General features: G+C 46.7%; 2 protein-coding genes across 8 annotated transcripts in view; one reads left to right on the top strand and one right to left on the bottom strand.

The window, feature by feature from the left end:
* SLC45A4 (solute carrier family 45 member 4) overlaps positions 1-6,925 on the top strand; it is a 104,895-nt gene extending 97,970 nt beyond the window's left edge. For all 5 annotated transcript variants that reach the window (XM_069854731.1, XM_069854730.1, XM_069854733.1 and 2 more), the window contains exon 8: positions 542-6,925. In XM_069854731.1, the coding sequence (XP_069710832.1) occupies positions 542-904 (363 nt within the window). In that variant the 3' untranslated portion in view covers positions 905-6,925. The remainder of the gene's footprint in view (positions 1-541) is intronic.
* A 6,454-nt stretch (positions 6,926-13,379) lies between these two features.
* DENND3 (DENN domain containing 3) overlaps positions 13,380-24,859 on the bottom strand; it is a 53,358-nt gene continuing 41,878 nt past the window's right edge. For all 3 annotated transcript variants that reach the window (XM_069854707.1, XM_069854709.1, XM_069854710.1), the window contains 6 exons: positions 23,510-23,649; positions 20,477-20,637; positions 18,594-18,727; positions 18,036-18,151; positions 17,769-17,906; positions 13,380-17,048 (listed from right to left, as the gene is read on the bottom strand). In XM_069854707.1, coding sequence (XP_069710808.1) covers positions 16,848-17,048; positions 17,769-17,906; positions 18,036-18,151; positions 18,594-18,727; positions 20,477-20,637; positions 23,510-23,649 — 890 coding nt within the window. In that variant the 3' untranslated portion in view covers positions 13,380-16,847. The remainder of the gene's footprint in view (positions 17,049-17,768; positions 17,907-18,035; positions 18,152-18,593; positions 18,728-20,476; positions 20,638-23,509; positions 23,650-24,859) is intronic.

Below are 24,859 nucleotides of genomic sequence, written 5' to 3'. Positions count from 1 at the left end.
ATAAGGCAAACAGGTTCTGCTGGAAACAGGGACAGATTCACTTTTCGCTTCTTAGCACTGTTCCATTTGCATTAGAAATGTCAGGAGGACCATTTCTTTTAACATGTTTCTGCATTGGGAATGGGAGGGAGATTCCTTTTTATAATCATAAAAATAGCTCCCACCAACTATTTCATGGGATTTTTCTCTTACAAAACCTAATTAGGAAGAAATTCTTCACATGAGGGTGGTGAGGCACTGGCACAGGTTGCCCAGAGAAGTCATGGATGCCTCATCCCTGGAGGTGTCCAAGGCCAGCTTAGGTGGGGCTTTGAGCAACCTGATCCAGTGAGAGGTGTCCCTGTGGTTTGGAACTGAACAGGCTTTAAGATCCTTCTGTCCCAAGCCATTCTGTGATTCCTTGACTTGTATAGCCTGCATGGTGCACAAGGGTGGCGTGAAGCTGACCATGTGGCTGAGAAACTTGAAGAAGATTTTAGTGTTTAAATATTTGGTTGCATCCACTGTTTCACCTCCTAACCTGTTTCTTCTCTTTTTCCAGTACATTCACCATAGCCCTGGGAACTCAAAGCGAGGATTTGGTATAGACTGCGCTATTCTGTCGTGTCAGGTTTACATCTCCCAGATCCTCGTGGCCTCTGCACTTGGTGGTGTGGTGGACGCTGTTGGCACTGTCAGAGTCATTCCCATGGTGGCTTCAGTGGGATCTTTCCTGAGTTTTTTGACAGCTACCTTCTTGGTGATTTACCCTGAAGTCAATGAAGAGCCAAAGGAAGAACAGAAAGGACTAGGTCCTCCAGAGACAACCGAGGGCAACAGCACAAGCGCAGAGAAGCCGACTGTGCTGAAGCTCACGTGCAAAGGAGCTGCTGCATCAGAGCTGGAGAATGAGTCAGCCGTGTGAAGCCGTCACTTGTTGTTCACCCACATTCTAGGGAGGGCAGGTGCAGGATAAAGAACTCATTATTTTTTCCCAGGAAATCAAATTAGGACCTTCACTATTTGTAGCTAAAATTGCAGAAGAAAAGGCAGTTCCGTGCAAAAGTGTAAATGAAATTCTGTAGTCCTTAATATAGGCTTGAACAGGTAGCTCTGATGCTGATTGCTTTCTCTACAACTTAGAAACATCATTTCTGAACACTTTTTTATTAACAATACATTTAGATTTTGAATAAGTTTTATTAATCTGCATGAGACTCGCAGTGTAATCAATTAGCAGTTAGGAAAATTAAGCTTTCGGCTGTTTTTGAACTAACTGAAAATGGAAGCTATCTCAACTTCTAGTCTCTTGCTGGTTTTTGTCTGAACATTTCAGATTTCACTGGTGTGAATCAACCGCTTAAACATCTTTTTCAGTTCTTTTCCTAAGCATGACATTATTGGTCTGACAGCTGCAGTTCTTTAACGTTAATTTTAGACTTCATGTTTTTGTTAGTGCAATTACTACAGAAGAGTTTTATTTGCAGTTACTTTCAAGGAAAACAGAAGCAATTCCTGCGGTTTCTGCGAAACTGCCGTGAATACTTTTAGTCAATACTGTTCAACAACCACTCCCACATCTGCTGCATGTCAGGAGAAGGTGACGTTGAGCGCGTGATGCAAACTGTAGATGGAAGCAGCAGCAACTGGGAGAGGTGACCAGCACTCACAGGTTTTTATCACAAGTGCTGAATTTGATGAATGTCGTTGGAATACGCTGTGACAATTTTTTAGCTGGGAGTTTCGCATGCTGGTGAACGTGGGGGGGTTTCTTGGCATTTAAACCTGATCATCTCTGGATGAAGCTGTCATGGGCATCTCTGGGAACAGCTTCGTGGGAGGGGGGCATGCAGATTCTCTTTTGCGGGAGAAGGAAGTCGTTGATTATTGCACTTTTATTGATCCTTTAACCTCGTGGCTGGGAATGCAGCAGCCGAGGTGAAGGCACAGTGTCAGTACTAGATAAACCGAAGGCCTACCTCCATCACTCTGTGGCATAGTCTGGGTGTATAAAAATCTGTCAGAAACAGTTTTTTAGGCCTTAAAATTGAATCCACTAGCATGTGTTGCTGTCCCAGTCCCTGTGTTGGAGGACTTGTAAGCTGGAGCTCTTCCAAGCTGCTGCACCAATGTCATCAGTACAACCTCCATACCCCCTTCCTTGATTCAGGGACAAAGCTGCAGTGCAAAGACATTTTTCTGTGAAGAGCTTGAAAAAGCTTGTGTTACTCTGATTTAAAATAGCATTTGGATCACTAGCAGTGTGCCCTGATCCACGGGTAGCCAAAGCTCAGAGATCCAGAAACTTTAGAAACCGACCTTCCATTTGTCATCTTACAAGAAGTGTTTGTGATGCTATTTACTCATGTTTGCATGGACCTCTGGGCTGCACTCAATCCGGACAAACCGCAGCTCGTTGTAAGAATTCTGCTGCCTCAAACTTCTTTCTTGTACTACAGTACTTTAAAATGCACGTGTAAACCATGCTGCAATAGAGTCGTTTGAAAGAAGAATATATATTTCAAAATGAAAAGCAGGTTTTAATCCATGACTTGAATTGTCGATGTCTTTAAGAAATGTATGTTTGGGTATATTGGAAGTGAACGCGCAGTCTTGGTCAGCGTCATCGACAAATTTGTTGTGGCATCCGTGGGTCTCTTAGCCGAAGGCTTTCAGTCAGTGCCGATGCGCTGTCAAGGATGACAGTGTTGTTTCTAGGCTGGTGCAATCGCCAAGCACTAATGTAATCGCGCAGGACTTAGGGTTTTTATTTCAAGTGTCTTGAGAAAGTCCTTTTTCTTTAAGGTGAATACTTTTTATTTCAAACACACACTGTGAACTGTGTTCAGACAGGGGAGTAAGACTACTGAGGAATATGAGACCTTATAGAAGAAATCGGTTCTGAGACATACTTTTAACTGAACTTCTGCCACGAATTTTATCATCTCAGTTACATTTAATATATTCTGGTGGTGTTCCTGTATAACAAATGAGTTGTATTTCACCCTAGAACTGGCATGCATGTAAAATACACACAGTTAGACATTTTATAGTGACTTTAATATTTTATTTTTAAAGCTCCTTGAAGATTCTGCTTTGAGTTAAAAGAACTCTGTCAAGTACTCCTCATTTTAATCTGTTTCTGGAAAGGTTTAAAAATCTGCATCTTCTGACTGGTGCCAGCCTTGCCCTTTTCTCCAGGAGTTTAACAAATCAGTGTGGTTTCACACCCCATAGCACCTTAATAAGCCAAGTTTTCTTCCGCAGCACCATCAAGCTGACCAAGGTCTGGCAGAAAAAAGAGGGAGGAGAAGCTGAAGCTCCCTCTTGCTTCCCACGCAGCAAAGGGACCGTTCTGAGGGGTGAGCTCACACACTTATTTAGCTTTCTCAGTGAGGGGAAGGGTGAGGAGAGAGGAAGGATGTTTGGAACGCAGAAGATTTTAGTCAGAGGCAGGGCAGGTCCAGTTTTGTCCCAGCCAGCTTTTGGCATAGCCTCATTCCTAAGAATCGGATGTTAAAATCCGTATTTGGAGGTTGGGCTGTTTAATTACCATTCGGAACACAAGAATATGCACGCTGCCCTGTAGCAGGAAGCTCTATTTCACCCTCCTGTAAAGCCGAAGGAAATAATTATCCATTGTAAACTTGCTGGAGTATTTGTTGTGTTGCCAGAAGAATTAACTTGGGGAAGCCCCTGCCAAAGTATCTCCTGTACCTTAGCCAGCCCATAAAACCACTGTGTTGGCTTCTCCAGGCTCACCGGAGAAGCCTCCTGAGATCCCTCCTTGGAAAGCTTTTCCTTGATTTAAAGCAAGTTTTCTTCTTAGCCCCGGCACTTCTCAGGGTAGAACGGGCAATGATTTATTTCTGTGTGTGTCCCTTACCTTATCTTTTGAGACAGAAATTATTATGGTTTTGGTCACAATTAAAAGGTAAAGTAGTACAATTTCATACGTTCATTGCTTAAGTTGTAGGACGAGATAGTTCAAGGGGCTTTATTTTATTCCCGATGACAATCAGCATCATTTTTCTTTGTCAGTGTTACTGTGTAGTCAAGCTCATCATGCGTGCTCCGTCTCTTTGGACCTGTCCTGCAGTAGGCTCAAGGTTTAGTGGTTTCATTCTGCCGTTGCTCTGTACTTTAAGCAGTCTTGACCTATTCCACTGCAGTCCTGGTGCCGCGTGACACCTCGGACACGAGACACCCTTAGTGCTTGGATTCTTGAGCGCTGTAGTCGCTAAGCTGCACGTGTAGAAATATTTCAGAGCAGAGAAGCTGAAACTTCAACTGCTTGGAAAGGCGCAGTGTGGATTTTGCACCACTGGGTTATTGCGAGAGTCCAGTCGGATCTGCGTTGTTTGTGGATGGTAATTTCAGACTCCAAAAGCAATAATTTCTTAGGAATGTTTCTATTCCTGCTGGTGAGATGACTTTAATAGAGATTTATTACCTAAATAGCCTTTTAATAACATGGATCTGATCGTTTGCTAGTGCTGGCTGTAAGCAGTTATTGAAAGATGTGAGCTGTTCATCATCAGAAGGGAGGAAGCCAGTAAATCCAGTGGAGGTTAGTGCTCTGTGAATCACACTGTCTTTCTTCCCTTTCACTTGGAGGCATTTTTCTAGACCATGAAATATTCCCAGCTCGGCAAACTGAAAAGGAGGCAGCTGTGGGCTTCACCCTCCTAGTTCCCTTGCCTGTGCCAGTGCTGGCACATGGACCCCATGATGAAACAGGCTTGCGTGAGGTTTTCCACAGAGGCATGGAAGCGAGGGCTGAGCCCTTCTTATCCCTCTCCTGTCTGATCTGAATCACTTGGAATGACAGCGGCAACAACAGTGATTATTGCCAGGTGCCTCGTTAAAACCTCAGTTCCATCATTAGGAATGTATCCACCCACCCTTGGTTTGTTTTGAGCTTGGCCCTCCTCTGACATCCACCATTACAGGCAGGACTTTCATGGCTACCAGCGGGGTCTTGAGGCCATGCAGGTTGCGGTCACATTAACAAACAAAGGTGGAGAAACACTCAGTTTGTCCCTAGGAGCGCTCCCTCCGCATCCAAGCAGGAGAGAGGAGTTTGGGTGAACTTCCTTCCCAGACATGCGCCACAGGGGCCAGCGTTGGTTTTTGGTGGTCGCTCACGTTGTCAGTGATTCCACGTAGCCAGGTTGTGTGCCACTCCGTGGTTCAGTCCTCGTGATGAATGTAGTGGAGTCACTGAGAGCTGGGATGTTTTCAGTGTGTGTGTCTGTGTGTACATTTATATACACACTGCTCAGGCCAAAATGTCTTTGGTGGTTGTGTGCTCATCGTCGCTGTTCTCACCAATGTTTTCAACGTGAGTTCTTCCAGGTTTCCCTCATCCTAGCCTGATGCCAGACGAGCTCAGCTATAAATATGTATTCTATTTAAATGAATATGTAAACTCCTGCATGATATTCCAAGCACATGTAGCAGCTTCGGCATCTGAAGTATTTAGGGTGAAAGGAGAAGTTGGGTTTTATTTGCAGCTGTTTTGTTCTCGTTTCCTTTTCAATAGGCCAAATAAATGTAACGAACACCAAATGTTGCACAGAAACATTGTTAAAGAAATACCAAATCTTATTTTTCTTTGCAGAACCTTTATGGTGGCAGAGTCCTCGCTGTTGTTCTTCCTTAAATGACAAAGCAGAACGTTTGTAAAGTGCGTGAAAAATGGTCATTTTTTTTTTTAAAAAAAAAAGCGGAGCTACCCAAAAGTTTTCTGTTTCTCATGTTGCATCCAGAACAAGCCCTTGGCAGAGGCGAGCTGCAGCGGCTCTGGTACCAACAGGCCATTTGGTTTCAAGGCTCAGCAGCACCATTTGGAAATGGTGTCAGATAAGAACAAAAAGGCTCAGTCACCTTTCCCTAATGGTGCAGTGACTTCTGCCAGGACTGCGAGGTGTGCTCAGTAAGATGTTCCCATTTTTCCTTCAGTCACCTCCTGGAAAAACCATTTGGTTTGGTTCCTCAGTCCAGGCAGCCCTGCAGCTCGCCTGTCCTTCAGTCTCACCCTGCGGAACACCAAGGGGTGCACGGGAGGGACAAATCCTGCCCCAAAGAGAGCATCTGCTAGAATTAAAAGGCTTTCAATGCCCTTGTGACCTCCTAAAGCTTTAGTGAAAACCCAGGATTCGGTTCAATTTGACAGACAATTGACACATTCCTTCTTAAATATTGAAGTTGGGGTGAAGCTCTCGGCGCTTGTAGCCAAATGAAGCATCACTCCATTTCCCCTGCACCGATTCAGTCCTCAGCGATAGCCAAATTGTAGTGAATAGCCCCAAAACACCCAGAAAGACACTTCTCTCAACAAATTAGCAGATCCCAACATTCATTTCTTCTTGGATGTAACATGAACACTAAGCCCTTTGGTAGCCCAGTGACCAGCGTATTTCAAATGCCTCGTAGTCCTCGAAAAGTGGCATAAAGGCATCTCATAGCGGGGGGCACGGGGGGAAAGAGAGAGAATATTTAGTTCCTTTGTGAACTGGCCATATGAACAACTACTTTTTTATCAACTTATTAAGTTGGGGCACTATAATAGCTCTTGCTGAGTTTAGCAATGTTTGTAAGCATGTGTTAAACACATAACGTTAAGTTTTATGAGGAAAAAGGGATAAAGAAAAGTAACGTCACAGATGAATGTTTGAGTGCGTAGACGGCATAATGTATGTATGGGTTTTTATTTCGACACTGTTGAGCTTATTTTCTGTTTTAAGGTTTAAAAAAGGAGAGATTTGTTGCATGAGAACTGTTTTATTGTGTTCTGCACTTTCTGTTCTTTTTGTATAATCTTGATTTATTTTTTTTCATTTATGCATAGAAAAGAAAAATCAATTTAGAAATATTCGACTCCACAAGACATTGTGTTCCGATCTGTTGTTCTGAAGTTCAATCTTAATAAACATTTCCTTAAGAGTTGGTGGCTCGCGTCCCTGTGTTGTGTGTAGGGAAACGCAAGCAGAGGGACGTGTCCTTTCTGCCTTGTGCTGGCAGGGATGAAGGTTCCCTGCTGCTCCTCCTCCTCCCTGAACTGCACAAGATAAAGAGAATCATCGAAAGTTTTGGGTTGGAAGGGACCTTAAAGATCATCTAGTTCCAAGCCACCTGCCATGGGCAGGGACAACTTCCACTGGATCAGGTTGCTCAAAGCTTCATCCAGCCTGACCTTGAACACCTCCAGGGATGAGGCATCCATGACTTCCCTGGGCAGTCTGGGCCAGTGCCTCACTGCTCTCATCATGAAGGTTTTCTTCCTAATGTCTAATCTTCCCCCTTCCGATATAAAGCCATTCCCCCTTGCCCTATCACTCCATGCCCCTGTAAAAAGTCCATCCCCAGCTTTCTTGTAGCCCCCTTCAGGTACTAGAAGGCTGCTATAAGGTCTCCCCAGAGCCTTCTCTTCTTCAGGCTGAACTCATATTGGAAGTGCTCCAGCCCTCTGATCATCTTTTTGGCTTCCTCTGGACCGTTTCCAATAGTTCCATATCCTTCTTATGTTGGAGATTCCAGAACTGGACACAAGACCATGTCTCACTTATTTCCCAAAGCTTAATTCATATTTCTAAAAACTCTGCTGCTATACGTAAGGTGATAACCCAAATGTTACGATTTCCAATAACTTGAGGAACTCAAAGGACATTTGCAAAGTTCAGGTGTAATGAAGGAGGGAGCATGAGTGGAGGCATGAACCAATGATGCCTGAGGGATGTGTCCCTGTCTGCAGACTCTGCTTTTGCCCTGACCCTGGAGGAAAGATGAGTAGTGGCTTCACCAGCTGAGCCAGCAAAGTCTCGTCTCTCCTGCCTTCACCAAGAGCACTACCAGGGCTGAGGGGCTGCATATGGAGGGTCTTCCCAATGACTGGGTGGGAGAGAGCTCCAGCTCCTGCTGTTGCAGCCGGGAAGGTCGTGTCCCTCCTTTTCCAGCCTGTAGAAACATAGAATGATTTGGGTTAGAAGGGCCCTTAAAGATCATCCAGTTCCAACCTCCTGCCATGAGCAGGGACACCTCCCACTCGATCAGGGTGCCCAAAGCCCCATCCAGCCTGACCTTGAACACCTCCAGGGATGAGGCGGCCACGACTTCCCTGGGCAACCTGTGCCAGTGTCTCCATCCTCACAGCAAATCATTTCTTCCTAATATCTCATCTAAATCTCCCCTCATTGTCAGCCTCCTCTGACTAGTGTGGGATCCTCTGCACAAGGAGGGCCAGGGAGCATTTCAGAAGGAAACAGGATCACACTTGGAGGAGCTTCCGGAGAGACCAGTTCACATCCGAAGGGCTCAACCCCTGGGGCATTGCAGGTGACAAGACAGGGAAAAGCAGAGGGAACCCTGTGTCAGAGGCTACGAATGCCAGCTGGCAGGGTTAAACATGCAGTGTGAAGAACTCTGTTGTCCTGGTTTGATTTCCAGCAGTTCACTTGATGGATGTGATCTGTGATTTCTGCTGCAGACACTTCAGCATCAGCAGCTCAGACAAGTTGATGCTCACACAGCCTTTGGTTTGTTTTTGACTGAATACAACTTGGCTGCACTCCTTTCTCATTGGAGCTGAGGTTAAGGAAGAGGTGAAAACGTAAAACTGATCCAGTGGAAGGTGTCCCTGCAAATGGCAGGGGGGGTTGGAACTGGATGATCTTTAAGGTCCCCAGTCTGTGATTCTATAAAACACACTAAATCTGACATTTGGCCTGGGATAAAAACATGCTCTTTCACCAGCACCAAGGAGAGAGAGCATGGACCCTGCCTTGCTAGGGAAGGAGACGCTCTAAATAACTACAGAAGACCCAGGGAAGAACAAGAGCCTCCTGCGTCCAACGGCATGAGGTTTAACAAGGCCAAATGCCGGGTCCTGCACTTGGGGCACAACAACCCTGTGCAGTGTTACAGACTAGGAGAAGTCTGTCTAGAAAGCTGCCTGGAGGAGAGGGACCTGGGGGTGTTGGTTGACAGCCGACTGAACATGAGCCAGCAGTGTGCCCAGGTGGCCAAGAAGGCCAATGGCATCTTGGCTTGGATCAGAAACGGTGTGACCAGCAGGTCCAGGGAGGTTATTCTCCCTCTGTACTCGGCACCGGTGAGACCGCTCCTCGAATCCTGTGTTCAGTTCTGGGCCCCTCACTACAAGAAGGATGTTGAGGCTCTGGAGCGAGTCCAGAGAGGAGCAACAAAGCTGGTGAGGGGGCTGGAGAGCAGGTCTTATGAGGAGCGGCTGAGAGAGCTGGGGTTGTTTAGCCTGGAGAAGAGGAGGCTGAGGGGAGACCTCATTGCTCTCTACAACTACCTGAAAGGAGGTTGTAGAGAGGAGGGTGCTGGCCTCTTCTCCCAAGTGACAGGGGACAGGACAAGAGGGAATGGCCTCAAGCTCCGCCAGGGGAGGTTTAGGCTGAACATTAGGAAAAAATTTTTCACGGAAAGGGTCATTGGGCACTGGAATGGGCTCCCCAGGGATGCGGTTGAGTCACCTTCCCTGGAGGTGTTTAAGGCACGGGTGGATGAGGTGCTGAGGGGCATGGTTTAGTGTTTGATAGGAATGGTTGGACTTGATGATCTGATGGGTCTCTTCCAACCTGGTTATTCTATGATTCTTTGCACCACTTCGCTGAGCAGAGTTCTGGGCACTTGTCCTCGTGATGTGCACTCCTACCACCTGACACAGCCCAAAGTGAAGTGAGGATTAAGTGGCAGAGACTGTCCTGCACCCCTGCCCTCCCCTTGCTAGTTAAAAGCAAACAGGCCAAAGGGAAAGCAGCAAAGAAATAAACTGAACCTCTCTGGGCTGGGTCTTGCAAGGGATGTGGCCTTGAGCAGCCTGATCCAGTGGGAAGTGTCCCAGCCCATGGCAAGGGGTTGGACCTGGATGATCTTTAGGGTCCCTTCCAACCCAAACCATTCTCTGATTCTGTGACAGTGAGCACCTCTGACCATGCATCTCCTCTGAGCTTCCACATCTCAGCCCTATCCCCTTTGCCAGGAGAGGATGGATGTGGGGCGGCCCCCTTCATCCTTTCCAGTGCCGTGGCAGGATGTGGCTGGGGCCAAGGAGTGGGAAGCACAAACCTTTCTGCAGGGCTCTCCCCAGGGACAAAGCACATTACCCGGCTCAGGATCTGTGACTCACGCCCCTGCCCTGGGAGCGGGATGCTGTGAGCCTTGGCTGAGGGCATCGGGGTGGGAGCAGGGCTTTGGGGCTGTGCTGGCTGGAGGGCGCTGAGGAAAGGGTGAGGACAGAGGAGCTGCGTCACTCCCCAAGCCATTGTTTAACACAGTGGCCTTGGAGTGGCTGGGAACCGCTCAGAGAGGACCCTGCTCCAGCACTGCCCATGCTTTTCAGCACAGACCAAGGATGGAACGGCCAGCAAACCAGGATGTGCCCACCTTCGGCCCCAATCTCCCCTGGTGGGGTTGATCCCTGCATCTCTCAGCCTTGCAGCTGCTGTGGTGGGGTCTCTCCCATCCTGGGAGGGTGGGTGGTATATGGTCCACACACCCATTGCCCTCATCACTGGAAGGGGAAGTGATTCCACCGGCTGCCAAGGGCTTATCATTAGTTATTCACCAAGGAAAAATAGTGCTGGGTCCTGCACTTGGGACAAAACAACCCTGAGCAATGACACAGGCTTGGGGAAGAGTGAATGGAAAGCTGCCTGGCAGAGAAGGACCTGGAGGTGTTGGTTGACAGAGACTGAATGTGAGCCAGCAGTGTGCCCAGGTGGCCAAGGCCAATGGCATCTTGGCTTGTATCAGAAACGGCGTGGCCACCGGGTCCAGGGAAGTGGTTGTGCCCCTGTACTCAGCACTGGTGAGGCTGCACCTCAAATGCCGTGCTCAGTTTTGGGCCCCTCTCTACAAGAAGGCCACAGAGATGCTGGAGCGTGTCCAGAGAAGAGCAATGAAGCTGGTGAAGGGGCTGTAGAACAAGTGTTACGAGAGGCAATTGAGGGAGCTGGGGGGTTGTTTGGTCTGGACAAAGGGAGGCTGAGGACAGAACTTGTTGTGCCAGTGCCTCACCACACTCAGCATGAAGAGGTTCTTCCTAATGTCTAATTTAAATCTTCCCACTTCCAGTTTAAAGCTATGCCCCCTCATCCTGTCACTATATCCCCAGGTTTCCTGCTATGCCCCTTCAGGTATGGAAAGGCTGCTATAAGGTCTCCTCGGAGCCTCCTTTTCTTCAGGCTGAACAAGGAAGATGTCCCTGCCCATGGTCAGGGGGTTGGAACTGGATGATCTTTAACGACCCTTCCAACCCAAACCATTCAATGATTCCATGTTCCTTCTTGTCACGACACCTGGGGTGGCACAAAGGCCACCCTGCTGGTGCCAAGAGCAAGGGTCTTACGCAAAGGCATTGGGGTTAAGCACCATGGGGAGGGAAGACAGTCACTGGAGTGGGGATCCTGCAGCTTAAATTCCTTCCTCGTCCTCAGCCCCCAAATGGCAGTTGACCCCATCACAGCTGGAACCCACACCGAGGCCACAAAACAATAGCCCCAGCACCATGGGGTGTCCTGCATCCCTAGGGAGAGGACTTGGAACCCAGCAGCTGAACTGGATGCAGGGAGAGCACCAGAGGCAAGTAATTCATGGCAGAGACAGGAGGATGGGATTTTGTTTCATGAACACAGGCTGGAAGGCAGAGGAAGGGGCTGTTTCCTATCTCACTGCATGGCCCTGTCCCACGTGGGGTCTCTAGAGAGCAGAGTAGAGGGGCAGAATCCCTTCCCTCACCCTGCTGGCCACGCTGCTTTGGACACAGCCCAGGATACGGTTGGCCTTTTGGGCTGTGAGCCCACATTGCTGGCTCAAGACAGCCTGAAGTTCCAAGCAGCTGCTGTCTCTGAAGCTGCGTTATTTCTAGAAGCCAACACTGCCATCCCTTGGTTTGAATAGCACAGTATCTCAAGTTGGAAGAGGCCCATAAGGATCATGGAGTCCAACTCCCTGCTCCTCACAGGACTGCCTAAAGCTAAACCATATGGCTTAGAGTGTCATCCTGATGCTCCTTGAACTCTGACATGTTTAGTGCTGTTACAACCGCCCTGGGGAGGCTGCTCCAGTGACCGATCACCCTCTCAGTGAAGAACCTTTTCCTAATGCCCAGTCTGAACTTCCCCTGGTGCTGCTTGGCGATACCTCCAACCTAGATGGACCATTGTCGTCATCATCATTTGGTTCTGCTTGCAGAGCCTCGTTCTCGTTATGCACGGGCACCTGGGAAGGTGGGAAAGTCAAGGATCACACACAGAATCACTAGGTTGGAAAGGACCCACTGAGTCATCGAGTCCAACCATTCCCATCAATCACTAAACCATGTCCCTCAGCACCTCATCCACCCGTGCCTTAAACACCTCCACGGAAGGTGACTCAACCGCATCCCTGGGCAGCCTGTTCCACTGCCCAATGACCCTTTCCATGAAAAATTTTTTCCTGATGTCCAGGCTGAACCTCCCCTGGCGGAGCTTGAGGCCATTCCCTCTTGTCCTGTCCCCTGTCACTTGGGAGAAGAGGCCAGCACCCTCCTCTCTACAACTACCTGAAAGGTAGACAGACGACACCAAGCTGAGTGGTGCAGTTGTCATGCCCGAAGGACAGCAGGTCATCCAGAAGACCTGTCACTGACAACTGGGAAGTCCTACACAGTGCATCCACTCATAGGTGAGGACTCCAAAGTCACTCCAAGAGTGTCCACCTTTTATATTGTTAAATAAAAAATTTACATCAGCCTAAAACCACAGAATCTCTGGTCTCAGCCAGCCTGTTGGTCCCCTCTTAGAGCTTGGCCAAGGCCCAGGAAGGTAGATCAAGGGAAGAAGTGAGATATCGCTTATCTTCGAACTCAGGGGGCTGTTGAGGCGCAGCGTTCCTGCACAGCGCTTCTCTTTTCATGCTCCTGCTGGTGGGTCAGCCGGGGTGTTGACGGCCCATCAGAATTTTGATCACATGCAGTCCATGAGCTCAGCTCCTTTTCCCATCCTATGTAAGGTGGAGAAGCTACAATGAAGGTGACACAGCCCAGTTCTGCTGCTAATGTGACTATGACACATTTCCTCACACTCTATGTACTACAAAACCAGCACAATTCTACTGATAACAGCAATGTGAGAAGATACAGATTAAACCACACATGTAGCATTGCAATATGAATCACCCAGGGGTCACCTATTTTGTTTTAGGCCCACTGACCAGGCCCTGACACTTCAACATGTCACCAGCAAAGCTGGTTTTAGAAAGAATATGTAGAGAGAAAACCCCAGGCAATTACTCTCTGCAGCACATTGACAGGAGCAAACCAGTGTTAAAAACCATCATTCTTATATTGTGTACAATACACAGGAAAACGAACAAAGAAAGAGAAGCCAGAGTATCCATATAGTGTTTAATAATCTTAAATTAAAAAAAAAAAAAGAACAAAACTAAAAAGGTAAAATTTCAGTTACCAACACATGATAAAACTTCTCATCAGGGCATCGAAAGAGTCACAAATATAAATGGACTATATTCCCAGTAGTTTTCACTTCTATTAGGCCTGCACTGGTTTCTACTTCTTAACAAAAGCAGCAGCACCTTTCTTCCTTCTATTTACAGTACTTTAAATATTGCAGTCCACTTTGCTCAGCTCTGATACAAACAAAACCATTCTGCATAAAGTTATCGTTTTACCTGTAGATCATCATCATCAATGAAAAAACAATGTACATGCAGGAGCACTGCTCAAGACAATCCCCTCGAATGTGGTCCAACAATGCTCACCTCAGTAATTAAGGAGGAACTTGAGGACTTTGCAGGACTTAAAAATTAAGCAGGTTCTACATAAAATAACAGCAGTTGCTCCCATCACGGAAACAGTGACTGAAGAGAGGAGAGGCAGAGGTTTGTTTGCACAGTGACTGAGAGGTTGCTTCCAAAAGCAAGTGAAATACAGACACTGTAAGGTCCTACGCCTGGGTCTGGGCAATCCACGGTTTCAGTACAGGATGAGGGATGATGTGATTGAGAGCAGCCCTGAGGAGGACTTGTGGGTGCTGGTTGATGAGAAGCTCTGTGTGAGCCAGCAAAGCGTGCTCGCAGAAGGCTAATCGTATCCTGGGCTGCATCAACAGGAGTGTGGCCAACAGGTTGAGGGAGGTGATTCCCCCCCTCTACTCCTCTCTCATGAGACCCCACCTGGAGTGTTCAGTGTTCAGTTCTGGAATCCCCAACATTAGAATGAGATGGTACTGTTCGAATGGGTCCAGAGGAGGGCTACGAAGGTGATCAGAGGGCTGGAACCCCTCCCACACAAGGACAGGTTGAGAATTGAGGTTGTTAAGCCTAGAGAAGAGAAGGCTCTAGGGAGACCTAAAGGCATCCTTTCAGTGCCTAAAGGGCGCCCAGAGGAGAGCTGGGGAAGAACCTTTTCCGAGGGCATGGAGAGACAGGAAAAGAGAGAATGGCTTTAAAATGGAAGGGAAAATACTTAGATTAGACATTAGGAAGAAATTCTTCACGATGAAGGTGGTAAGACACTGGCAGAGGTTGCCCAGAGAAGTCATGGATGCTCCCTCCCTGGTGGTGTTCAAGGCCAGGTCGGATGGGGCCTTGAGCAGCCTGGTCTGGAGGGAGGTGTCCCTGCTCATGGTAGGGGGGTTAGAATTTGATGGGCTTTAAGGCTCCTCCCAACCCAAACCATTCTATATAGGGAAATTAATTTATTTAAGTGCTTCAGATACTAAAAAAATCAACCATCATTTTCAAAACTGGTCAAGAATGCCAACTGCTGTGCATTGTTCTTAAAAGAAAAGAAAAAGAAGTTTACAAAGTAAAACAGTCACTAAGAACAACCCAAGTATCTTGTTGCAGCAGCAGGGAGCTTTCAGTGCTACCAAGGAGAGTCTGTGTCTACACTCTCAATAATACACGGGGATAACACACAGCCTTCCCAGCTAAATCTAGCTGCTAGCTCAGAAAGATCCTCAGCATTTACAGTAACTCCAAGAAATGCACCTAGTTTCTACTTTTCACCGCCCATTTCCAGAGAGAATTCCAGCCGTGACAGGGTGTAAAGAGTACTGAGTATCGCAATAACATGTCCCATTTTAAGGCAACCCATGCACTGCCTGGAAAGAGCTCCAGTGGAATTTTGGTATCAGAAATGGTGTGGCCAGCAGGAGCAGGGAAGTGATTGTGACCCTGTTTTCATAGAATCATAGATTCGGCACTGGTGAGGCTACGCCTCGAACTCTGTGTTCATTTGTGGGCCTCTCACTACAAGACACTGAAGTGCTGGAGCATGTCCAGAGGACAGCAATGGCATGAGGCTTAAGGGCAAATGCCAGGTCCTGCACTTGGGGCACAACAACCCTGTGCAGTGCTACAGACTAGGAGAAGTCTGGCTGAAAAGCTGCCTGGAGGAGAGGGACCTGGGGGTGTTGGTTGACAGCGACTGAACATGAGCCAGCAGTGTGCCCAGGTGGCCAAGAAGGCCAATGGCATCTTGGCTGGTATCAGAAACGGCGTGACCAGCAGGTCCAGGGAGGTTATTCTCCCTCTGTACTCGGCCCTGGTGAGACCGCTCCTTGAATCCTGTGTTCAGTTCTGGGCCCCTCACTACAAGAAGGATGTTGAGGCTCTGGAGCAAGTCCAGAGAGGAGCAACAAAGCTGGTGAGGGGGCTGGAGAACAGGCCTTACGAGGAACGGCTGAGAGAGCTGGGGTTGTTTAGCCTGGAGAAGAGGAGGCTGAGGGGAGACCTCATTGCTCTCTACAACTACCTGCAAGGAGGTTGTGGAGAGGAGGGTGCTGGCCTCTTCTCCCAAGTGACAGGGGACAGGACAAGAGGGAATGGCCTCAAGCTCCGCCAGGGAAGGTTTAGGCTGGACATAAGGAAAAAGTTTTTCACAGAAAGGGTCATTGGGCACTGGAACAGGCTGCCCAGGGAGGTGGTTGAGTCACCTTCCCTGGAGGTGTTTAAGACATGGGTGGACGAGGTGCTAAGGGGCATGGTTTAGTGTTTGATAGGAATGGTTGGACTCGTTGATGCGGTGGGTCTCTTCCAACCTGGTTATTCTATGATTCTATGATTCTAATGAGGCTGGTGATGGGTCTGGAGAACAAATCTTAGGAGGAGTGGCTGAGGGAATGGAGATTGTTTAGCCTAGAGAGGAGAAGGCTGAGGAAAAATCTTATTGCCCTCTACAACTCCCTGAAAGGAGGTTGCTGTGAGGTGGGTGTTGGTCTCTTCTCCCAGGTAACAAGTGACAGGACGAGAAGAAATGGCCTCAAGTTGTGCCATGGGAGGTTTACATTGGATATTAGGAAAAATTTCTTTACTGAAGGAGTGGTGAAGCGTTGGAAAAGGCTGCCCAGGGAAGTGGTGGAGTCTCCTTCCCTGGAGATGTTCAAAAATCAGGTAGAAGTGGCGCTTTGGGACGTGGTTTAGGGGGCACAGTGGTGTTGGGTCGATGGTTGGACCGGATGATCTCAGAGCTCTTTTACAACCTTAACAACTCTCTGATTCTATGAATTACTGAGCAGCTTCGGCACTCTCAATGCAATATGTACCACACAACCTGGCCTACAACCCTGATCCCTCATCACAACACATGTCAAGTTTAAAGCAGTGACCTCTCTTATCCACATTTCCGTCTCTTCATCAACCGTGCAGGAGCAGGACAAGGTGCAAGAAGAGTTTCACTTCTGTTTTGATTTTCTACAACAACGTAGGTACTAAACTAATAACTACAAGAAAATAACACTGGCAGGTGTTTGAAATATATGCAAAATGCTGGAGTAAACACAACCCAAGGTCTTCATTTTCTTCTGGTATAGGTAGACTTATCTTGAATAGCTTGACTACCCGGCTTTCCAAATGGCAATCTTCCCTTCTTCCTTTCCAGAGCCGCTGAGGACGTATCTGTCCTCTGCTGAGCACAGCGCTTTTACTGTATCAGCATGTCCAACCAACTCTTTCTCTACAGTCTTCTTCTCAGCACTGATCACATAGATCTTCCCTTTGCTTTTGCCTTGCGATCTTCCACTGCTGCCAACCCACATCTGGAGGAAAAAGAAAAAACAAAACCACAATCATTTTCACCACTTCATGTTTCGGTCTGGGACACAGCCAAGGAGTTTTACATGCCACATTGATACAGTGAAGGTTCTTCTCTTGCTAAGCTGGAAGAGACCACCAGGCCTACTAAACCATGTCCCCAAGTGCCACATCCACACATTTTTTGAACACCTTCGGGAAAGAGACTCCACCACTTCCTTGGGCAACCTCTTCCAATGCTTCACCACACTTTTGGTGGAGAAAATTTCCTAATATCCAATCTAAACCTCCCCTGGCATAAAGTGAGGCCATTTCCTCTCATCCTATCACTTGTTACTTGGGAGAAGAGACCAGCACCCACGTCGCTAGAACATCCTTTCAGGCAGTTGTAGGGAGTGATGAGGTCTCCCTCCAGCCTAAACGACCCCAGTTCCCTCAGCCACTTCTCGTAACTCCTATGCTCCAGCCTCTTCCCCAGCTTTGCTGCCCTTCTCTGGACACACTCCAGCACCTCTGTGTCCTCCTTGTAGTGAGGGGCCCAAAACTGGACACAGTATTCGAGATGTGGCCTCACCAGCACCAAGTACAGGGGCAGGACTTCAAAGCGGAATCAATGTCTACAAACACCCAGCACCGAAGCTAACAACAGCCCACAAAAGCTCCAAACAAACAAAACTTTACTAAAGAATTCCACAACAGGTGAAAACAGCCCAAGCGTTTCTCACCTGATTTTTAACTCTTATCATACAAGTGATCTCAGAGCAATCTTGAAGATGAATCTTCTGAGACACACTCGAAAAGTCTTTGGTGTTCCAAACATACAGGTCACTGCTCCCTGAATAAGACGCCCACACTTCATCTCTCTAAAGCACAGAAAGACACATTCAATGTGAACACTGGTGACAGGAGGTACATCGTGATAACTAATTACAGCTTGTTATGCCACACAGTCATGCTTCCTTTAGACACTATTGACAGTTTAAATGGAATACCTCAGGGAAGAGCTGGAAGCAGAGGAAATAGGAACACACATCCTTCAGGTGATGCTCAATTTTCATCTGTAGTTGAAATTCATGAGTTGATGCTACAAGTATGCAACTTCCAGTACCTTCAATATTAAAGATAAAGAGTTAGTAACTGAAGTGCCTACTTCCTCCACCTCTATAAACAGAAAAAAGGCAAAATAAAATCACAGAATGGTTTGGGGTGGAAGGGACATTAAAGATCATCCAGCTCCAACCCCTCTGCCATGGGCAGGGACACCTCCAACCAGACCAGGCTGCTCAAGGCCCCATCCGACCTGGCCTTGAATACTTCCAGGGAGAGGGCATCCACAACTTCCCTGGGCAACCTGTGCCAGTGCCTCACTCCCAGTGTCTGGGTGGCCTTATCTACAAAGGTTGCTTAAAGAGATGAAGTGGAGAGTGGAAGAAGAACATCATGTACACATAAACCTGAAATTGAGATTAAGGTACTGTTCTGTCTAATGAAACAGTGTATTATGTGAAGATGTGATTTTCTTCTTTTAATTATTTGAGGAGTGAACTTACAGCACCAGAGCTGGTCATTATGAAGCTTGATAGAAGTGAGATTTTGGCAGGGCAGCTGAAAGATGCGGTTAACTTTCAGAGTGCTGATGTTCCAAGCAATCACTGTTCCATCTAAACTGCTCGAATATGCTTCACTGTTAGTACAGATTAAAAAAACAACAACAATAACACAGTGTACGTTCATGTTCAGAACAGAGTGCATACACACAAGAGACTTACTTGCAAAATAACCACCTACACAGTAAGCCAAATTAACATTCTTCATTTCACAGACCAGATGAATAACACACAGTAACGAATTCCAACAGAAAACAGACTGAAGTCCAGAAGGCTTCAATGTCAGATATCATCATTACTTTAATAGCAAATAATTAGACTGGTCCAACTCTTTTAAACAGGGTGACCAGTCTTAGGCAGGAGCACCCTGTGCCCACTATGATGCCTATGGAAGCATCTAAACTTCTTTTCTCCCCTCACTATACTCTAGGTAGTTGGTTCGAGACAGCTGAAAGCGCATTTAAGCAACCAACCAGCTCAGGGTTGCAGCCAGTCATCCAGCTTTCCAGCTGCTTATGTCTACCACTGGAATCAAAATATTCTAGTACAGGTATGTTCTTCTTCTTCTTAAGATTATACTTTACAAACTCTGTAACACTGGAAACAGCACAGGCTAATTCAGAGCTCTACGTGAACCCGAGCACACACAACATCATGCATGAGGAGTTAAGTTCAACAAAGACTTTCCCTATAATTCATCTGAACATCGTTGCCTGTTGGGTTTTCTCTCCTTTTCTCTCGCATTAGGACAAAAGTAGTTCAAAACTGGTTTTGTTTTGGTACTGCACCTGTGAAATTCTTCCTGAAACCCAGTTACAGCTGCTGCACCACTTTCAGAGCTACACTGATGTCTGGTCTGGCCTGGAAGTTGCTGCTCCCACGCGAAGACAGGAGGTTAAGGCCTCCAGCCAACACTTTCTTCCAGTATTACAGGAAGATCAGAAGTGTTTTGCCTGAACTAAACAATAAATGTATTATTTCTTTTACAAACAGGCAAGAAAAATCCAGATGCATGCACTAGACATCTGTGTAATGATGTGCTAAATGCAAAAATGAAGTGAGGGGAGGTTCAGGCTGGACATCAGAAAAAAAATTTTCACAGAAAGGGTCACTGGGCACTGGAACAGGCTGCCCAGGGAGGTGGTTGAGTCACCATCCCTGGAGGTATTTAAGAGACAGGTGGATGAGGTGCTGAGGGGCATGGTTTAGTGACTGATAGGAATGGTTGGACTCGATGATCCAGTGGGTCTTTTCCAACCTAGTGATTCTGTGATTCTGTGTGGTCTTTAAACTGCATCTTTATTTATTCATCATTGGACGCTGCCAATTCCTGGCTGCTCTCATCCTTGTCCAAAAAAGCATTCCTTTATCCTCTTTGTTCCAAAGTACATAATGCTCTTTCTTCAAAAAGAAAATTCTTAGTTTATCATATACGCTAAGGGAGCTACAAAAATGGGCTAAATGAAGGCCTTCATTAGCAAGGTAAGCCCCCCAGTTTAAAACAACAAACTGCTTCCAACATCTGGGAAAATCAGCTACTGGTTTCCTATATGGGCTCCTTTTCCTTGAGCACAAGTTAACTTTTTTGCCTTTGTTTCAGTCAAATAATTAAATCACAATACTGTATCATTTGCATTTTTTAGTCCTCTGCTCACTATAGGCCAAATTATCTAGGGTGGTGAATAATATTCTGCCTACATAAAACAGCTTTCTATTTAACCACAGGAAGATCCTCCACATGGCCATGAATCTCCTGGTGGTACGGATGTCTTTCAAACTTGCTTGTATATGTATTTTTAAGAAGAAAACATTGCAATTAAATATACCTGGGCATTCCATTCTTCTTCTCCACAATGATGTCTGTAACATCAGAACGATGATCATTCAGTTGCTTATTACAAGACATACTGTGGGTGTTGATTATATAAATAATGGAGTCTTGAGAACCAATCCACACTTGACTCTGTTCTACCATGATCATACAGGTCTGGGGATAAAAAGCAGGATTAAATAAATCTAGAAGAAAAATCACAGTGATAAAACATGGAAAAGGCCATTTTGAAATGCTGCAGTTTTCTGGTGATTAAAGCAACCGATCAAGGCTCTGTGCTATTTTATGCTTTGCTCTATAAATAGGGAGAAAGGACAGAGCTCTTTGCTAAGCTTATCCTTCAGTAAATAGGATTAATAATGTATCTTGGTAACTGACTCAAAGCTGTGTTTCCTGGTCCGAAAAAAAAGTACAAGTTACAACAGGAATCCACAGAAGCTGGTGTATTTCTCACTTCTGGATTGGAAGATATAACAAGGCCAGGTGCAGAGTCCTGCAGCTGAGACACAACCACCGTGCAGCGCTATAGTCTTGGGGAAGAGTGGCTGGAAAGTTACATGGCAGAGAAAGACCTGGGGGTGTTGGTTGACAGTAGCTGAACATGAGCCAGCAGTGTGCCCAGGTGGCCAAGAAGGCCAATGGCATCTTGGCTTGTATCAGAAACGGCGTGGCCAGTAGGACCAGGAAGGTGATTCTCCCCCTGTACTCTGCACCTCAAATCCTGTGTTCAGTTTTGGGCCTCACACTACAAGAAAAACATTAAGGCCCTTGAGCGTGTCCAGAGAAGGACAGTGAAGCTGATGAAGGGGCTGGAGAACAAGTCTTATGAGGAGCAGCTGAGGGAATTGGAGATGTTCAGCCTGGAGAAGAGCAGGGTGAGGGGAGACCTTATTTCTCTCTACCACTACCTGAAAGGAGGTTGCAGAGAGGTTGGTCTCTTCTCCCAAATGACAAGCAACGGGATGAGAGGAAATGGCCTTAAGTTGAGTCAGGGAAAGTTTAGATTGGTCATTAGGAAAAAATTCTTCACAGAAAGAGTTATCAAGCACTTGAAGAGGCTACACAGGGAGGTGGTTGAGTCACCATCCATGGAGATGTTTAAAAGATGGGTAGATGAGGTGCTGGGGCCATGATTTAGCAGTAGACAGGTATGCTTGCAGTTGATGATCTCAAAGGTTGTTTCCAACCTAATGATTCCACAATTCTAACCATCTGATAAAAACACGCTTCCTCTTCAGTTAGAAGGAGTGTCTAAGAAAATACTGTCTTCTCCTCTACTGCCTACGGAATGTCCTTCCTTCATTCAGAATATCTTCATTTCTCTCCCTCCTGAGTCTCACCAGTTCCAAACTTTACTCCTCTTTTCACAGAATCATAGCACAGTTTGGGTCGGAAGGGACCTTAAAGATCATCCAGCTTCAACCACCCTGCCATAGACAGAGACACATCCCACTAGACCAGGCTGCTCAAAGCCTGGCCTTGAACACCTCCAGGGATCGGGCAGCTAGAACTTCTCTGGGCAACCTGTGCCAGTGCCTTACCACCCTCACAAGAAAAAATTTCTTCCTAACATCTCATCTGAATCTCCCCTCTTTTTGCTTTAAACTGTTTCCCCTCATTCTTTCCCTGCACACCCTGATAAAAAGCCCCCCCAGCTTTCCACAGCAACGTTTCTTAGCTTTAACAGATCTAGTACATCCTATCCCATTTCCTGCCTGTTCTCTCTACTGCATGTTTTTCACTCAGTCTGCAGCTTCTCAGTTCAGCTCAGCTTCCCCTTTCATTGAGACTGATATTCCTTTCAGGAGGTCTTTCAGAAACAACCTGCTGGGTAATGGCTTTAAGCTGAGAGAGAGCAGATTTATATTGGATATTAGGAAGAAGTTTTTTACTGTGAGGATGGTGAGGCACTGGCATAGGTTGCCCAGGTAAGCTGTGGATGGAGGTGTTGAAGGCCAGGTTGGATGGGGCCTTGAGCAGCCTTGTCTAGTGGCAGGTGTTCCCCTGCCCTTGGCAGGGGGGGTTAGAACTGGATGATCTTGGACATCCCTTCCAACTCAAACAATTCTATGAGTCTACAAGTCACCTTCTTTTAGAGTGCACTTTCTCTGTCAGTATCATCCACCTGGTTTCCTTACACCTTTCCCCAGTTCCCAGTTCTTCTGCACAGCTGACTTTTCAACTATTTTTAGGGCTTTCCTTCAAGTCTTCTCTTTATATTGATTCTCCTATTCCTTCTCAATTATTTCAAACCTGCCTTCCTGCCCCAAGGACCCAGTCCATTTGTCTAGTAAGCCCTCCCAATATCCAATACGTCACTCCTCACCAGCTGACATGTTTCATTAGGCATTAATTTTCTCTCCTTTCCCGTTTTCTCAAAAATCTTCATTTCTCCGAGTTAACTGAAGCTCAAACAACTCAAATGTCTTTCTACAACTTTTAAGGCACAACAATGATTCAGGGTTATAGAATCATAGAATTGTCTGTTTGGAAAAGACCTTTAAGATCACTGAGTCCAACTGTAACAGTCCACTATATCCTAAGCACATCATCTACTCGTCTTTTAAATACCTCCAGGGATGTTGACTCAATCACCTCCCTGGGCAGCCTCTCCCAGTGCCTGAGAACCCTTTTGGTGAAGAAATTTTTCCTGATGTCTAATCTGAACCTCCCCTGGTGCAACTTGACGCCATTCTCTCTCACCCTATCACCCATTTATTGGGAGAAGAGACCAATAGCCACCTCGCTACAACCTTTCAGGCAGTTGTAGACAGTGATAAGGTCTCCCCTCAGCTTCAGGCTCAATAACCTCAGTTCCCTCAGCTGCTCCTCATAAGACTTGCTCTCCAGCCCCTTCATCAGCTTTGTTGTCCTTCCCCGGACAAGCTCCGGTGCCAAAATGTCCTTCTTGTAGTGAAGGGCCCCAAACCACAGGATTTGAGGTGTGGCCTCACCATGTCATGCAGCTATAGCAACAGAAACACCAAGCCAAAGCAGCTGTTGGGATGTTTGTGTGTGTCAGTCTTACCAGTTTAGAGCGCCCCATTTTGAAACAGTGCTGTTGAATAGACCAGGAAGATGCATCAAAGACCACCACTTTCCCCTCATTTAATGCACACCATAGTTTTGGATGAGCATTGCCAGGTCTTTCTGAAGGGTCAAGGTGCCCTAGAAATGAAGCAGAGAAGATAAGAGATAAAAGAAAAGAAACCACTTCTGCAGATGCATGGGAAAACCGTTATTAGGCAGAACAGCTTTCTGATGAAACACATTTGAGTTCTGGAACTTTATACCACCAGTTAAAGAAAGACACCGTTTTCACAATGAATTTGTGCTCCATTTCATCTATTTGATGACCAGACCTGATGATTTAATCTTACGCATCAAAGTCATTCAGAGCAGAGATGATTTTTGTCATTGACGGCTAAATACTTCACTAAGTGGGATTGCAAGAAGGCTTTTAAGCCCTTTGAAACAGAGCTAACAAATCCACTCATTCTGTCTGTGCCATCAGAGCTCCACTCAGAAGCCTCACATTACTAAGAAAGAAAAGCACCACTGAGCCCCCATCACCCACCCACCCACATAGAGTTGCTCCTGACCACTTTAATTTTGGAATTCCACTATGAATTACAAATGAATATAAGGCCAAGTGCAAGGTTCTACACCTGGGGCGGAGCAATCTGTGGTTTCAGTACAGGATGTGGGATGACGTGATTGAGAGCAGCCCTCCAGAGAAGTACTTGGAGATGCTCATTGATGAGAAGTTTGACATGAGCCAGCAGTGTACGCTCACAGCCCAGAAGGCCAGCTGTATCCTAGGCTGCATCAAAAAGTTGAGGGAGGGGATTATGCCCCTCTACTCTGCTCTCATGAGACACCCCAGCTGGAGAATTGTGTCCAGTTCCGGAATCCCCAACGCAAGAAGGAGATGGAACTGTTGGAATGGGTCCAGAGGAGGCCACGAAGATGATCAGAGGGCTGGACCACCTCTGCTATAAGGACACAATGAAAGAGCTGGAGTTGCTCAGCCTGGAGAAGAGAAGGCTCCGAGGAGACCTTCTAGAGGCCTTCCAGTACCGGAAGGGGCTACAGGAAAGATGAGGAGGGACTTTTCACAAGGCCATGTAGTGACAGGACAACAGGGAATGGCTTCAAATTCGAAGGTGGAAGATTTAGATTAAACATTAGGAAGAAATTCTTCACAATAAGAGCGGTGAGTCACTGGAACAGGTTGCCTAGTGAAGTTGTGGATGCCCCCTCCCTGGAGGTGTTCAAGGCCAGGTTGGATGGGGCTTTGAGCAACCTGATCCAGGTTGGATCAGCGGTGGAACTGGATGATCTTTAAGGTCCCTTCCAACCCAAACCATTCTATGAT

This window comes from Phaenicophaeus curvirostris, chromosome 3, assembly GCF_032191515.1.
Source record: "Phaenicophaeus curvirostris isolate KB17595 chromosome 3, BPBGC_Pcur_1.0, whole genome shotgun sequence".
NCBI lineage: Eukaryota > Metazoa > Chordata > Aves > Cuculiformes > Cuculidae > Phaenicophaeus > Phaenicophaeus curvirostris.
This window is presented reverse-complemented; position numbering and strand designations above follow the sequence as displayed.